The 17,505-nt window shown below is 42.5% G+C and overlaps 1 protein-coding gene across 8 annotated transcripts in view; it reads right to left on the bottom strand.

The window, feature by feature from the left end:
- The window catches only part of LOC6617422 (mitogen-activated protein kinase-binding protein 1), a 55,360-nt gene that overhangs the window by 6,966 nt on the left and 30,889 nt on the right, over positions 1–17,505 (bottom strand). For 5 of the 8 annotated variants that reach the window (XM_032725438.1, XM_002041711.2, XM_032714787.1 and 2 more), the window contains 7 exons: positions 5,216–5,307; positions 3,340–3,583; positions 3,061–3,270; positions 2,481–2,900; positions 1,697–2,419; positions 389–1,641; positions 7–326 (listed from right to left, as the gene is read on the bottom strand). In XM_032725438.1, coding sequence (XP_032581329.1) covers positions 7–326; positions 389–1,641; positions 1,697–2,419; positions 2,481–2,900; positions 3,061–3,270; positions 3,340–3,583; positions 5,216–5,307 — 3,262 coding nt within the window. Of the gene's footprint in view, positions 1–6; positions 327–388; positions 1,642–1,696; positions 2,420–2,480; positions 2,901–3,060; positions 3,271–3,339; positions 3,584–5,215; positions 5,308–8,686; positions 9,476–17,505 lie in introns of those variants that run through there. The other 3 variants (XM_032727421.1, XM_032715277.1, XM_032714254.1) reach the window with 1 other exon arrangement.

Raw genomic sequence — 17,505 nt, 5'->3', positions numbered from 1 at the left:
TCTTACTGCTGCCACCCCTTTCCATTGGCGTTGTTAGTCCCGGTCCTTCTGGCAAGGCGGCGTGCAGGAAGCTGTTGGTGCTGGCCTGGGGCAGATTCTCCGAACTGCCACCCAACGTCGAGGCCAGCGACCGCTCGGCATTTTCGGCACTGGGCGTGGAGCCTTCGTCTTCGGTATCGGAGGTTCCAGTTCCGGTGCTTGCAGTATGCGAACTTCCGTTTCCGCTGAGGGTCGAAGGGGTAAGCTGAAGGCCGGACTTTTCAAACTTCTGACGGCGCACCGATTTGCGCAGCTCATCCTCGTTCATGGCCGTCACCTTGAAATCTCTGCAGGGGATAAAGCATTCGTTTACATTATTTGCTACTGTAATTAATTTGAGTATACTAACGTTGGCGTGCTGGGCGCGAGGTTGTTGTAGAACATTCCGTGATCGGAGCTAGTTCTCTCTCCATCGGAGATGTCCTCCACATCTCCATCGTGATCATGGGTATGGGTATCGAATCGCAGACCCGGCTTTAACCGTTTATCCGGCAACTGGAGACGCTGTTGGGCAGCTCCAGAACCCGTCGACATGGCACCATTGGAGGCAGAAACAGCCATCGAGGAAACGGAGGTCACAGTAACTACCGTTCCGTTGTTGCTGCTGCCAATGAACTTGAGTTCGCCCCTTCGCGTCTCCATCCCAGAATCGATGGAGGAGTCCTCACTCAAGTAGGTTTGATTGTACGTAATGTCCTTGGAAGAGGCACTATTGTAATCAGAAGTCTGGACATTCACACCGCTGTGACCACCTACAGACGAAACGGTTCCCAGAGGACTTTCGGAGTTGGAACGCAGGTCATCGGCCGTTTCCAACTGAGTGCTCCTCTGGGCCCATCTTCCCCTGGCCCGGGGTGCCAGTCCTGTCATCTGTTGACTGGGCGATGAGCTTAGATTCCCCATCGATGAAGCAGCATGCATGCCAGGCACAGTTGCAGATCCACCAATGGGCGTGGGTATGGACAAGGCCCCACTATCCGAATCGGCTGCTGCTTTTCGCATCGCCCACTGAGGCAGTTGACCCACATCGGAAAACCTTTCGGCTACTCCGAACTTGGGCTGCAATTGCGGCTGCTCTATTTCACTGGTAGGCGATTCCAGGACAATACCATCCGGTGGCGAAATGGGAGCCAAGGGTCGCGGCAATGGAGCATGTCCAGATCTTAAACGCTGTTGCGACATCCTGGCCTGCATGGTCACTATCATATCGTGCGGCACTTGCCATATGAAAATGCAACCATCGCCACTTGCGGAAATTAAATGTCTGCAATCGTTGGTGAACTTGAGTCCCGTGACCAACTCGCTGTGACCGTACATCCTTGCCATGCACTCATTGGAGTAGTAATCATAAACAGCAAGCGTTTTATCCGTGCAGGAAGTGGCCACATAGATGCCACTGGGATCGAGACTGAGTTTGATCAGACTTCCTTCGTCTGAATGAGAGCCCTTGAAGGTCTTTGTTTGCTTGGCATTCTGGGTTCCGTAAACCCGCACGTTGCGATCCTGGCAGGCGGTCAAAATGTGCTTGGCATTCGAGTCCACCTCCATGTCGTACAACGTCGTCTTTCCTGAGGTGTTGGTGCCCCTCATGAAGATATTTCCCTGTTGAAGAAAAAGATTAGATCATCTGGGCCATATAAAGCAATGCAAGACTCACCTGAAAACTCCTAAACATAATAGATTTGTCGGCGCCACAACTGATCATCTGGAAATTGAGTCCTGCACCCACAAACTTAATGGAGGTGATGGAGGAGCTGTGATCGTCCAGCGTTTGTAGCAGTAGATAATTCTGCGCCACGTCGAAAACATGGATCAGTCGATCCCTACTGGCACTGGCTAACAACTTTCGTTCGATCTTCTCATTGGAATACTCCAAGCAAAGCACCTCAGACTCATGGGCTTCGATAGTGGTGAGCAGGCGCAGATTTACCAGGCTATACACGCGTATGTTGCCGCAACGATCTCCACTGGCCAAATGCTGCAGTTCCGGACTGATTTTGATGCACCGCACTCCATTCCGTCCATCGTAGGAGGAGTTTCCAGCTTTGTCGAACAGAGACGAACCCTGATCCTTGATAAACTGCAGTTCATCGTCGCTGTAGACGATCTTCAGCAGCTCCTTGGAGTAGATGTTCCTCCGATAGATATCGTTGTTGGTGCATCCGTCCAATCCCCAGACACGGATCGTGTCGTCCGAGGAGCAGGTGACAAAGCATTCTTCTGGAAGGGTTTGCGATGGCTCCCGCTCCACGTTATATGGCACTGTCTCCACGCCCCAGATGCAAGTGGAGTGATAAAGGAACGAGTGCGACTTGCCCACTCGTGAGATGTCGCGCAGATCCCAGATGTAAAGAGAGTGATCGTTGTAAACGCAGCTCACCTGAAAAAAACCAATTAATAATTAGCATTAAATTACTGCCAAACTATTTGAAAGTCCCTACCTTCGAACGCTGTTCGTCGAACACCATGGCAATGCAGTCGGGGAACTTGGCCTGCTGTGGCACCGACATGATGTGGTTGATCTGGATGCCCTGGGCCACATCCACGCCCAGGTAATGAGTTCTGGGCAGAGTGGTCACGTATTCCAGCGTGGCCGCATTGAAGATGCGGATGATGGACTCCGCACAGCCCACGAGAATGAACCTTTCATTCACGCAGATACAGTTGGCATTGGTGGTGCGGCACTGCACCCACTTGTCGAGCAGGCGTCGGGAGCTGAACTCCACCAAGTGTCCTTGCCGCGTGATGGCGTACGTGCTCTCCGCACATATCCCCTTGCCGCACGCCACCGCACAAAAGTCGTTGTCCCGCAAATCGCCCAGAATTGCGCTCCGACCCATCAGGGGAATAGGATCCTTGTACTGCAAAGGACATAAATCATTAGCTCCTGACCTTCAGCATAGAGTGTGTCATTAAATATTCAAAGCAGCAAAGTACTTCCACTGTATTGTATATCATTTAAACAGTATTCGATGTTCAAGTCCTTCGTGATTTTAAAAATTATCTCATAGTCCTGCTTACCTTTCTTCCGCCCTCCAGATACCAGTATTTCACGTGGCGATTGCCCACGGTCACAAAGTAGCTGCCATCCTCGGAAAAGCACACGGCAGCCACCTTGGAGCTGATTTTATTCGAGGCCATCTTGAGGTTGGCCCGCCAGTCGAACACATTGACAATCATGTCGTGCTGGGAGCCCACCGAAACCAGGTACTTGCCAGTGGGCGAAAAGGCCTGCGGATTAAGATTAGGGCGTTATTACCTCGATTTAATTAAATAAATGCAATAAAGGCGAGGACTCACCACACAGGTGACGGCGTATTTGTGGTCCACAAACTCCGCAACAACACTGCCGCCGCTGCAGTGCTCCAGACTTCCGTTCGGAGTCTCCAGCTCCCAGACCTTGATGGCCGGATTGATGCCACACTCCCCGGTGGCCACGTAGCGACCACACCGGGAGAACGCCACGGATGTGAATGCTTTGCGGGAGGTGTTGACCAGGTAGGCCTGTGTCTGGCGTTTCGCATTGAAGAGCACCACGGTGCAGCTGCAAAACGTAGATATTGAATTTTTAGTATATATACGAATACTTAATACATGACGCAGTCATTAAATGCTGGCACAGCAGAAACCACATAAAAATTAGGATTAAAGTAGTAAGCAAAATAAAGCAGTATGATTAATTACTACTATCGCTACAGACAGCTTTTTTCCGAGAGTATTTCGTTAAACTGCTGATTAAATGACAAATGAATTAGAATGTTGGAAATGATATCGCATTTATGAAGACTTTTACATAGTGTGTATATAACTTACGATGACTGTGCAAGTGCCAAACAGTTTGTTATTAGAAAACATGGGGGAATTAATATTCAGCGTACCTTGTAGTCAGCCTTTTTATTTAAATATTTATTATAAACAAGTTGGCTAGGCCCTTCACCCAATGCTACCATCTGCTGGCCCCGATCACTTATAGACGTCCTTGACCACGCCAGACGGCTAAGTTGGCTATCCATTTAAAATGCCCAAGGATGCACTGCTTGGTCCTTTCCTTACACCCCGCCACCTTCAACCACTTCCTGCCTCCGCTTAACCCTCTAATGCCAGAAGCTAACTGCTGCCCGCCTGGCTCATTATTAAGCTCTTTGGCCTCCTTGGTTTTATTTTCTGTTGTTGCTACTGTTGCTCGGTTAATGAGCGCATCTCGCCCACATCTTTCACTTAGGTCTATACACTTCCAGCTGGGATTACCTCAGCTAGGACATATGTTTTGTCGGCTAGCTATAAGCACTTAATATATATACAAATGGTATATATAAAAAACAAATAGTTAACTAACTGCCTATTTTATTTATTTATCACACTTATTAAAAAAAGGAATTAGAGTGCATTTCACTTTCGCGTTAGCCTGCAAGAGAATTTCCCTCAGCATTTTCTATTTATTCGTGCTTGCAAATGGTCCTATGCATACATGTGAGCCAAGAAAAAACTTTTGCATCGCAATGGAAGCGTAAATATGCCCTTTTTGTTAATGCGCATAATTAGTAGACTTCCCCGGCTTAATTTACTATAATTGAAATGTTGTCGGGACCAAGAAGCGGCAAGTTAAATGGGCAAAAAGGTTCGGATTTAAGCGAATCAAGTGCGCGGAATAAATTGACTTTCTGACAAATAATTGGCGTGGATTTCCTTTAAACCAAATATCAAACGTCATCGCACTTAATTTCCTGCCGCATTCCATTATCACTAAGCTTTCGCTTAACCAATCTGTCATTGGTGATTACACTTATTCAGTTTATTACGTATACGCCGTGTTGAAACGTATTGTGAGCTAGGCAAACATTCAGTGGCATATGCAAATCCTCTGCGGGAAAACAGCAATCTCGTTGACATTATGTCACTTCTGCCCCTCCCATTTTCCCCTCCCAGCCGGACTGTCACAGATTTTCCTCGACGAGATGGGAAAAATGCAGCCATGTGCGACAGTTGAGCAGAGATAAAATCAACCATTTTCATTCACTTTTTTTTGGAAAACGAGGGGGGGTGGCAACTTAAAGCACAAAATTCAACGGAATTGCATTTTTCTGACGCAAATAGGAAATGAGTGGGCGGTTCTGATGGTTTCGTTTTCGAATCCACAGGATATGTCACGTCCTTGAGGTACATATATGAAACTTACCCAGCTGGATAGGCCAGCAGGCCGCTGACTGGGGACACATCCAGAGCCGCATTGCTGCACACGGTGAGGCCCAGGACCTTTTTGAGTTTTATCTGCAAAAGGGGAAGAGAAAAGCACAACATTAGACATTACATCACATCACTGGGGCCCCGAGCTTATTTGACTAGTTTTTGTACTCTTTTCGCTTCGGCAAGGTCGCGGTAATATTTGCTAAAATAAAAACCAAACGAAGATAACTTGCTGTGTGAATTGTTAACGCACACAATTCGCACATTTATCATGTTGTTGCCGTTTGTTTACATATGAACCCAGCCTTATATGATTTACATAAACATAAGCAAACGAAATTGCCTCAGCATGTTAACATGATTTTCCAGTGTTTTTGTATCTTTTATCAATAGTTTAATAACTAGTTTTCTATACTAATATATTTCCCCACAAGGAGCGAAAGTTGGTATCATATTTCTTTGTTAATATATAAACAATTGTGTATTGACGAACTTTTTTAAAAAAAGTGAGATTGTGTAACCAAAATGATTTACGAAAATTGATATTTACTTGTAGTATCTATATTTGAACTCCACTATTCCCAGAAGTGAGGAAATGGGGGGTGTAGCTTACTAAAAAAAACACTTGTTACCCAAGAACCCTAATGATTTCATTCATTAAAACCACACAAATATGGCTCTTTGTATTTCCATTTGGCTTTTGTATTCAAAAGCCGCCTTGTTACGCCTCACCAGAGTTTCACCTTGATCTTGCCCAAGCTACCAGCTAATAAGTTATTAAAAAAGCCATAAAAACAAGTAAAACAATTAGGGGCGTACGGCTGGGAGCAGAACAGGTTGATTTTTTCAGCCGTGGCAATAAGTAGCTTGGTGAAAAGGAAGTGCAAGTCGACACACTACCGCATTCGAATCGAATATTGAAACTAACAGATACAAAAGGCGGACAGACGTAAATCAGAACCGAACACAGTGGGCGATCCGTAAGACGACTCTGTCAACTTTGGCATGCAGAGAGCATCCAAAAGATGCTTGATTGTGTTTCTGCGTCGCAAATGCGAAACGCAAGCTCGGATTTCGAATCCGATTGCGATACAAAGTAAGCGAATACATTCCGACTGAGATCATCTCGAACTGGCGTAGAAACAAAACAAAGTGGCTCCAGCTCCAGCGTTTGTTTACTAAGAGAATTACTTTATTGGCTTGTTTCAGTTAAGCGCGAATATCAAGCCACACCAACGCAGCTCTAAAATCTATATTTTAATGCATAAGGTCGATCTAGGAAACCGGTTTTCGAGTATCTCACTCGCTGCTCTCCCGCATATTTGCATTTTTAATGACACTGATACGCCGTGAAATTGTAAACAGATTTTCTGGGCATGACTAAAAAGAAGCCACAATGAAAATATGCTAACTATGACTGTAAATTATAATCAAAGCTTCCCCCGAAATCATGACCAACTGGCATCGATTTCGTTTGAGTGAAAAACCGAGAGACATCGCAATTACGGGGCGTATGCGCAACGAAATCCGTGAGCGGAGCTTAATACGTTTTCAAATGATAATTAGGCAGAGTAGCCGGAGGGGAAACAATTATTGGGGTTTTTTTTAAATTATTTATTTGTTTGGCTTAAAAGATTCTAATAGTAAAAAAAAGTATGATACTATACTCCTGTTACGTATTTTTAAACATATTTCTTCTACCACAAAGGCACTTTAAATTCCATTTATTTTACACATTTACTTCTTTTTGTCCAAACGGAAGTCAACACACGCCATTCATCAAAGCTTAATTTGGGAGCTGCCAAATACAACAGAGCCACAAAAAACTAAGCCAAAAGAAGCGAAATTCTTTTGTTACATATTTGGTGTAGTAGCGAAATTTATGAGCGGTAGAAAGGAACACAAATTTCCATTTTGTGCGACAGATGCGGCAGTTAAATGGTAATTAATTATGACTTAACGAGTGACGAGATACCAGTCGTTAAAATTGGCCAAGAGGCCCGCGGCAAATCACTTTTCGGTCAAGTGGCTTTTGGCCCAATGCCCGCAGTTCGGTAATGAAGTGCCTGCTTTTGCTCGGCCTGCTGCTCATTGTTTTGGCCAAGTTCAATGCACGCTGTTGGCTGCAATTGCTGGCCAAATTCTAGGCTCCATACCCAACCCACATGGACTGAAGCGTCTGAAGCATTTCGGATTTCTGCCCACAATCCGAGCGAAAAAGGCCACAAATAAGCTGAAGCATTTCCAGCGGACAGGTGTCAACCAAGAATCACGCAATGAAAATGTTTACCTTAAGGCCACGAAAGCAAAGAGCTGAAAAATATGCAAATCGAAAGCCTTCTCCGGTGAGAACCAAAATTGACGGGGGATTATTTTGTGGCTACACGGTATGCGCATCCACTTCTGCATTACTTTATTAATATTTATATATTAATTGAACATGTTCATATATTATTATATTTAATTCAATCAAGTCACTGTGTGGAAAACATGGCATGCCGCAAATTATTAGTTTGGTTACAGTCCAGCAGCCAAAACCCAACTGGCGCCTAAAACAAATGCCGGGCTTAATTGCCTTCTGGCTTAATCAATAAACGAATAAAAAGCCAAGCAGGAAAAGATTTTCAAGCTGAATTTTTTGCATAATTAAGGCTTGACTTATTGAAAGCCTGATAAGTCACTTTTTTGGAGTGTGGTATTATCAATTGATTATTAATTCTGGGCATAAATATATGCTAAATCTGTTCTGCACACTTTTGTTCTCTTTGGCACACAGAATTTGTGGTTTGTGTGTATTGGTCATTTCTGTTTGTCCTACCACGTTTCATGCATTGCCAATTGGCTTTCATCGGCTTACTGGCCAACCGAATATGGCCCCCAAAACAAAGCAAAGAAATAAAAACAAGTACACTCAACAAAATCTTTCTAAGTTCTTAGAAATTCCCCTTTTAAGATTTAAGCAAATATTTTTTAAGGTGTAGACATACATACAAATGTCTGCACAGTATAGATTCAGATACATTTGTACCGACAAGGCGCTTACGTGAGCGAAATGCTTATGACTATGAAAACAAGCCAAAAGATTTTCGATAGAACCAAATCGAAATGAGCTGGATTTTTGAAATACAACTGGTATTTTCTATTGAGATTCCTCCTTTGAGTTTCAGAATCCGCCGCCACTAGAATACTTTTGCCGGGCCAAAACCACAGAAGTCCATTACAAGTGCGGAGACAAAACTTTTGTAGCGAAATGATTCATGCGGTGGATAGTCTACCCGCGAGTGGGCAGAAATCTCAGTCATGGATATGAGCGAGTAGTGTCCACACAAAACGGATCTTGCTCTGGCCAATATGCAAAGGGGAAAGACCGTTTGCTTTCTTCGCCAGTCGAACGAAAGTTGAAGTGGAACCGATTCCGAGGGCCAATCCGTTCCGGCCATAATATAATCTGGACGACCTTTACCTCGTAGGCTGCCACATCCTCCTTGCCGTAGATGGCAACTGGCGACGAGTTTCGGGGGGCGAACATGGCTCAATCTCTTCGAAGGTCCTCGAGGACACCCGAAACCACATTCCTCGGTGCGGAGGTCACTTAGTCAGTTAATTGCGAGTCGGGACTCTGTGTTATCTACACTTTTATGGCACATTTGAGACAGACGCCCACCAAAAATAAAAAATGAGCTTAAGGCTATAAATTCGTAATTGTTTTTGTTCAGTTCAACTCTTTTTGGGGGCGTTGTGGATTCGTTCGTTATTCGTACAATTAATAATACACTTTAAATAATACTTTTTAGAGTTTTTTCGTTGCTTTTCGGCTATTTTTGATGACTAGTCTTTATAGCATTGGTTTTTGCTTCTCTTCTTTTTGCGACTTTGTCAAGGTCGAGTTGTGTGTTCTCTTTGTATCCGGCGTTCGGTTCGTTGTATCTTTCAGTTTCAGTGCTGCGGTATCTGTTTATCTTTTGCTTTGCCACCGCAACTAAACTATAATTATTTTGTATTTTTCTAAAACTTTTTCACTGCGTTTCTTCAACTTCAGTTGAGGGTTTCATAAAATATTCGTTGCACGTTTCTCGCTGGCTTGCTTGCTAATTTCTTTTTACAACAATCAAAGCTTCGCCCTATAATTATTCAAAAAATTGCTGCTCGTTTGTAGTTGCTTTTAACTATTTTTTTTTTCTGGCTGTTGTTGCATTAAATTATCGTTATTTTTTCTGTCAGCCGTTGTCGCGTATCGTTTTTTAGCGCGGCTCAAATGAAACTGGCGAGATTTCAGCGATTTCAGCCACGACTTTGCCGATATCGAGTTGAGCAAACGGAGAGCTTGAGATATGGCAAGAGCTATATGCCATAAGCTATATGGAGAAAAATTGAAGAGAGAGGAAAACGCTCGTTTGAGACCTGTCCGATTGAGTTTTTGAGCGGCACGCACACGTATCTGCCAGATACTTAGATACTCAGTCTTCGTTCTCTGAAATTTGCATATTTCACCATGGAAACACGTTTCTGGCCCCAAGTCCAAAATAGCAATCGCTGTTCTAACACGCGAAATGAGCAAACTACTTTAGATCGACTGCAACTTTGGTGCGGGAGGACCGAGAAATGGCCGAGACTTAAACTTAAAACACGCTAAAACAATTAATCAATTGCCGCTAGTTTTGGCACCCACGATTGCTTTAATTGTTTAATAATCTGCATACACACTGTGGAAAGCTATGGCATCTAAAGTCTGTCTGCACTGCCCACCGACTGCAATAAATTCTCGGAGTTACGGAATCGGTGGGCGTACACGTTCCCTCCAAAAGCTGTAAAACGAAATTAGGCAAATCAACAGTGGCTAAAAGTTACAATGGGTCAGCCAAGTGGAACGCATCTACCACTGCCATGCAGATAGTTAGTTACGGATACAGATGGCTACAGATGCAGATACATAAAGGGTCGGATTGTTTGTTTGGGCTGGCGCTTTGGTCAAGATTCAGTCTCTGCGCCAATTGCTAAATAAAGCCATAGAATTGAGCACTGGCTATTTGCAGAAAATATGGTAATTGCCGTTTATGACTTATGGACTTAATTGGGCAGCATTTGAATGTGTAGTTGCACATTAGGGCATTGGGTTTTCACAATAAAGATAGGTGGTTATAGAAAATACTTTGAAATAACCCATAGTATTCGCCCCTTTGTTGTTCCCACACACATGCATCAACACACTTCTGTCGACACACATAAACTAGACTATTTGGATATTTGGATTCAAGTGCAATCATAAGCTCTGCCGTTGCACAAAGGCCAATCAAAAAGGTAGCTACCTTTCCATAAACAACTCAGCAAAACACACACCAGCCACACACACAACAGACGACAGAAAAGAAAATCAATTTGCATAACACAAATCAAGTGAAATAATCAGGCATCAGTGGAGAGCAAAGAGACAGAGGCTGAAAAACCAAACCGATGGCCAAACAAAATCCGAGCCCGCAACGCACTGCACCACCGACAGATTGACAAACAAACAAAGCGGCACACTGGAAAAAAATTCACAGTTGACAGACACCTTTGGATTGCCCGCCCCTCCCCATCTGCATCTCCATCAACATCACCATATACACATATACATTCCCCTGGATCCCAAATTGTGCAGCCAATTTCTTTATCTTGTGCCATGGCAAAGTCGCAGTTCGGCGCTAGTTTATGGGGGAAAGTTACAAGCGACTTGCTCTGACAGATGCTAGGCAGATAGATACAGTCGGGGGCATGGGGGGCATGGGGCATTCCCGGGGGATGGGGGCTCCGGTATCTGGTATCTGGGTAGCTGTGGGTCCGCCTGCATGCGCCGCATATTCAAATGAATGCAGACTGCTCATTGTTGCTGCTGTTGTTTGGTAGCAGCACAGTACAAAAAAATAGTCATCTTTATTCAAATTAAATAGCTTATATAATTTCTGAAGAATATTAAAATAAGGAATAGTTTAGCCACAATATTACATCAACTATGACTACAAGAATTGGCCATGATGAGCCTCTAGTTTCTCGCAGTGTAACTCGCTGCTGTGCCACTTGGCTGCCTTTTTCCTTTGATTTGCGCCGTGAAAAATCGCTGGACTGCACTGGAATCACAAACTATCCATCCACAGTCTGTCTGCGGAGAGCTATTTATCGCCTTTGCAATCCCACCTTCTGCAATTTGTAATTAAAATGCCATTTTGCCTCATTGTCATTTTCGGATTGTACAATTTTCAAATGCTTTTTGTTATGCAAATCGCCAATCGAATTACTTTTGTTCGAAGCTGGCCAATGCTGGAAATGAGCCTTTGTCCGCATCGATTTGTGTGGGCAACTATAATCAATAATTATTATGATTTATTTGCATTGTTCTCGGCATCGCAGATTAGATCTCCGGTCTTTGTGGGCTCAGAACATGGCAGTCAGCCAAGTGGGGAGTCTCTCTGGAGGGTTGAAAATGAGTTGGGATCGAGATAGTTTAGAATAATTACATAATTGGACCGATGGTTAAGATTGGAGTCAGTGGGAATAGTCCAAGCATGTGATTTCTCACTCAGATTTCACTGATCGATTGAAAGGCACTCAACATTTCAATCGCAGCTGTCGAGCCGTTCAATCAGCGGTCCAATAAACCCACTCAATCGATTCTGGTGTGGCGCATGCGCAGTTTGTCCATCTGTCAATATCTCGGCAGCTCGAATTAAAAAAGCTCGCGATGAGGTAAGCTGCAAAATCTGAGCAAATCTCAAATCTCGGCTATCTGCGCCAATCATTTGCAGCCCCATTGAAGCGTTGCCGACAATTTTGATTAATTGCAATGATTTGCAGCTAGCTGCAATCCAAAGTGTTACAACTGCAGGTTGGCCATCAATCGCTGTGCCACAATTAATTCGAAATCAATAAACCCATAAAGCTCAATCTCATACGGGATAGTTGGAAAAGTGGAAAAATATGTTAAAATATGAAACATAATTCAATAACAAAGCGTGGCAATTTGCTCGGCGCACCACTTGAACTACGTGACAAGCGTGATGGCTCTCGGCGTTTGGTTGGAAAAGTCTGGGAAAATCTGGCCATAAATTTGGCAAGGCGGGAAAGCGGCCACAGGGAAAACCAGTGCATGGAAAGCAGGAAGAAAATATTTAAGGGGCCAGCCAGCTTACTCTCGGGTGTCAAAGTTGATGAAAGATGCTGCCAGCTCCACGGCCTCTTAGCTTTGACTACAACTAACTTTAAAGGAGGAGTGCTGTCTGGGTTGGGGAGTTCCAATCTGGAGACTGCATCTTCGGCGGCTTTGGTCGATTTGAAAGTTTAATCAAGCATTAGTGTTAGTTAAGCGGCTTTTTCGGTGATTTTATTGTCTTTTGCGCCCAAGAGTTGGTGGTGGTGGCACGTAGTGCACTTCGTAATGGCCGCGCAATTTGTCTAATGATTGCTATTTGAGCAAGTAATTTGTGAGTGCAGATCAAAGAGAGAGGCTCGTATACGGGATACAGAGTTGAAAGTCTTTTTATTCCGGTCGATTATAAGTGTTAATTATATGGCTTAAAATGCTTTCGGTGTAAGCTTTCTTTAATTGACACACAGATCTGTGACTCGAATGGCTAAGTGAACGCCGCTGACGTAAATTGAAGATGATGGGATGGTAATGTGTGGGCTTTAGTGGGTAACTACTGTGGGAAGTTTGGGAATAGAGCTCTCTCTCTCTCTCTCCCACTATAGTAGGTATTCAAAATACTTCTCGTTTAGCGAAAGATACTTTTTGGTCTAATATTCAGCATTATTTTGACCTATGAAAGTAATAAGATAGTTACCTATACATTTGACTTTTCTAATCACGCTGTATGCATAATTTCCAGCCAAGCCAATGTCTCTCAAATTGCTTTCAAAGTATCAATCTCCATCACATCTTAACCCTCATTATCTCACTTCATTTGTGGTCGTTCCAGTGCCTTTTGCATATCAATTTCCCCGCCAAAGACTTAACCCATTACAAACTGATGGCCACATTCAAGATATTGATTACATAATGCCCGAGCCGCAACCGAAAAAAGATATCAATTTCGTGCGGCACAAAATGCATATAAGATTTAATTATATAGAGAGTGAAACATTTTTAAATTCCACTTTGCTTGTGCTGTGCTTCGTTTTTATGTACTGCTAAATGCTGCAGAGGAGTTGTGGTCGCTGTTGTGAAAACCACTCGAAAAAAATGCGTTTCAAATTGAAACGACTGCATACGCCCACGGGCGGACCACATACAGATACATGCGATTCCATATGTTGCACAAAAGTCTCGGGAGCTGCGGCAGTTGCAACGCACTTAGCCAAATTGCTACAATTTGACAAACTCAGAAAAGGAAAAAAATAAAAATCAGAGTACACCCAAGCCACAAGTGTTGGCTCTAATAACAAGTGTCAGTCTGTCAGCTGCCAGCCCCCAAAAGCTGCCCACAGTTCGAGTTCTCCGTTTTTTTTGTATTGAGATGCAGTTTCTGCATAATTTTGTTTGGGGTGATAAATTTTAAGTACTTAATTTTGTGGTATTAAAATGGTTTTATGACATTACTTATAATTTGATTAAAAGTCGGCACGGCCATTGAGGGGATTGATGTATCATTTCCGGCATTTCATAAATTCAAAAATCAGTTAGATGCCAAACTCTGCCCACAATCTTTTTTTGCGACCATTTTTTTCTTGACCAAGGCAAAAATATGCAAATCGCTGTTAACAACTCCAGACATTAATACGCCTCAACTAAGTTCAGTTGCTTCTTTGAATCTGTTAGCAAAAGCCATAAAATATATGTTATCTAGTATATTAATTAATAACACAAGGCGGCAGTCTAAATTGTAGTGCAACAAAGACAACTAATAAATTATGGCCAAGTGTAATTTGGCGTTTTTTGTGTGTCGCGATTTCTTGCGTGCTTTTTCAGATTGTGTGTCTCATTTCCTGAGCTCATTAAACAAATGTATAGTTCACGCCCAGACAGACCCAAAGAAAATCTGTCTCAGTGTGCTAAATATAATTATTAACTTGCATAAAATTGGCAAATTTATGAATTTAAATCAAAATTGCGCAGGAAGTTATTAAAGATAATACACATTACATCAACACGAGTGGAGTTAAATAAGTGAAGCTTTTTAATATATATTTTTTTACAAGGGCAGAAAAAAGCCACCTGGAAATAAGCTGTATTTGTAGACTATTAAGATTAAGATATTGGGACATTAATGTTAGGATACTATAACGATATCGGATGATGTTGCCTATAAAATATCACTTATACGACGCGTGGTGCGGTTGAACTTAAAAAAAAAAAAGTTACCTGGCAGATGAAAGTCTTTAGATTGCAATATGTTTTATGTACATATTTTTGAACTGATTTGAAAATGTTGCATAATCATTTCGTAACAGATCCCAAAAGTATACACTAATAAGTAAACAGACTGAGGTAAACATTACTAAGTCAACCGCAAAGGTGAATAATTTAACAAAACTTTTAAGTTGATAAATATTTCACTGACCGCAAGTATATCCTAATACAAACTATCTTCGCTACAAAGACCTAACACATTGCTGATCAATAAACCAAGAACTTTCAGGCTATGCAAATTTCGGAAGACAAAGAAACCGAATTATAGCCGTTATCTAAAGCCGTGCCACATAAATCGGTTACTCATCTGGGTCAACAGAGATGGCGAAGAAAGAGCCGAGATTAAGTTACCAATTCTTCAATGAGCCGTAAACAACAAGATTCAGCAACCTCAATTTGCAGTTTACATGTGCCGCTGCAACTCTCTTTTTAGCTCGATTTTGTATCTGCATTTGAGTGGGCGTTCCGTCAAATAAAGCCAGCAAATTGTTATGGTTGTTAGTGATTATTTTTACAGCTTGTTAAGCAGTATTGAGCATTATTTTGGTTCGGACATGACTACCAATCATGTAAATGCAATTGGGCAGCTCAGCAAGGTGGGAAAAGTCAGCGTCTTTGGAGGAAATCAATTAACTCCACCGAATTTTCACCGCTAATAAAAACGTCATGTGCAGGCCTAAGGTTAACTCCAAGTATAAAATAGAAATATAATAATGATTTATGATCGCACTCAACCCGCCGAACATTCAACAAAACGGTTAATAGAAAGCTCAGATTCAACTCGAAAAATGATTTATTTATGACTTCTGCGGCACGCAATTGAACCGAGCCGACGAGAAATAAAAGTAATTTCGGCTGAGTAGAACTGACATCATCTGCTGAGACAGCAAAATGCTTTTTGCGTCTCGGAACCTAGCAAATCTCATTAGAAATGCATTTGCTAAGCCGAAAACAAAACCTGAATCTCAAAGCCGAGCTAAATTCCCGACTCGAGTTTGGCTCTAATTAATAAATCAACCTGTTGAGTCAACGGGTAAATAGGAAACCAAATAAATTAGAGGCAGTTAAAGAAAACAGACTTTCCCAGTCAAAGTGTGGGCGATCAAAGGCTAATGGCTTGATAGATAGATAAACAGTCTATTATCACCGGCAGAATGCAAATGAGTCGAACATCTCATCTCCACTCAACCTTTTGCCGCCTGAGAAAGTCAATCTGTCAAAAAAAAAACGAAAGAAACTCAAAGTGGGCGCCACAATTTGTTTTTCTTATAAATATCGTTGAGCTCAGACTGTCTGTCTGGAGATTCGGTAGCTTCGTAAGATACAATATCTGTATCTGAGAACAAAACATTTAGGAGTGCCCATGCATCAATCAATTTGCCAATCATGTGGGTTGTAAAATAAAGAAATAGTACAAAATGTATGTAGAGTACAATGAAGGTGTTGAAATCGGAGCTAAGCTTACACTTACTAAGTAGAAACAGATTAAATATTATAACTTCTTTGAGTTTAATTGAAAGTCCTATTTCATAGTTAAAACGTGAGTTGCCTTTTGTTTACACACTTATCGCACCATATTTATGCGACGTATTTAAGCACATTTGCGCACAAGTTTAAGCAAATTTGACAACTTTTTTGCCACTCGCCGGCCAGACAACATTCTCGCATTTGGAACTTCAAAAGTTTTCGCCGATTGAGTGCCACAAATCAAGTTTAAGTACGGCAACAAGGCAAAAAACGAAGCAAAACTATGTAGAATAGTAAAAAGAACCACAACAAATGCTGCCAGTGGGCTGAAACAAATGTAATTGCGCGTGTCGAAATGTGGAACAAAAAACAGAAAAAAACCGACATGTATACAGATACTCTGTCAGCCAGTCAACCAGCCAGCAAGCCCACAACTTTTAGATTCTGAACTCTTGATAAATTTATTTGTTTCGGGCGACAAAACAATTGAATTGAATATTTCGCCGGCCGGCTTCAAGAGCATTTAAAATGCACAGCACAACGGAAAAACACGAATTAAAGCGAGAATAAATGCCGGCTGCATTTTAAAAAGAGGGCAACTGCCAAGTGTTAACTGCGTTTTCATGGCGCGGTTAACGTTCAACGATCGCGACTGGAGGAAAATGCCAAGACGTGCCAAAAACCAGACCCTACTCAGACCCTTTCTCCATCTTCCCCGATTGCATAAAACTTTTCCGGGGAAAGACAGGGAGAGAAGTCGAGTGAGGTTTTCAATCTGTCGGATTGGGCAAGAAGTGCGGTTACAAAATATTCCAGCCATCAATTTGGCGGCTTTAACAAAGTGTGTGGAGCGTTTCCAACTCGACGCTGGTAAAACTGTCAGCCCGACAAGTGGCCATCAAGTGGGAGGAGTCGAGTGGATTCGGCAAAAAGATTGTAGGGAAAGATTGATTATAGAAGGACGGGTTAACTTATCACTCAGCTGGGGTGCAGCAGGTATTCGAATGATTAATACTTAATCCGAATCAAACGACATTACATCATAAGAAATAAAAAGTAAGATTATCTAACTTCCTTTTAGATGTTTGCACACATCTCTCAAATAATCTTTCACCTCATCAACCCGCATTAAGTATACCACCCGTGATCCCCTTTATGATTTGTTCGAGCCATTTAAAAATAAATGCTTCAGTCATCTTTTGCGAGGCAAAGTTCTCGCCTCATATCGACCTCCATGGCTTATCGTAAATAATACAAAATCTCGATTTCATTCCGACCTGCACTCGGGTCCATTCGGGTTTTTTAAATTCAGCTGTGGGCCAAAAATAAACAAATGACGATAAGCACAAGAAATCACGCTCCGGTCTGATATAGTTAGTGGTATATACTATAAAGAATAACTCTGTTTGGCTGGCCAATAGACGGGCAAAAAACTA

The sequence above is a fragment of the Drosophila sechellia genome, chromosome 2L, assembly GCF_004382195.2.
Source record: "Drosophila sechellia strain sech25 chromosome 2L, ASM438219v1, whole genome shotgun sequence".
NCBI classification, from domain to species: domain Eukaryota; kingdom Metazoa; phylum Arthropoda; class Insecta; order Diptera; family Drosophilidae; genus Drosophila; species Drosophila sechellia.
The sequence above is the reverse complement of the archived record's forward strand: the minus strand, read 5'-3'. Positions and strand labels throughout refer to the sequence as shown.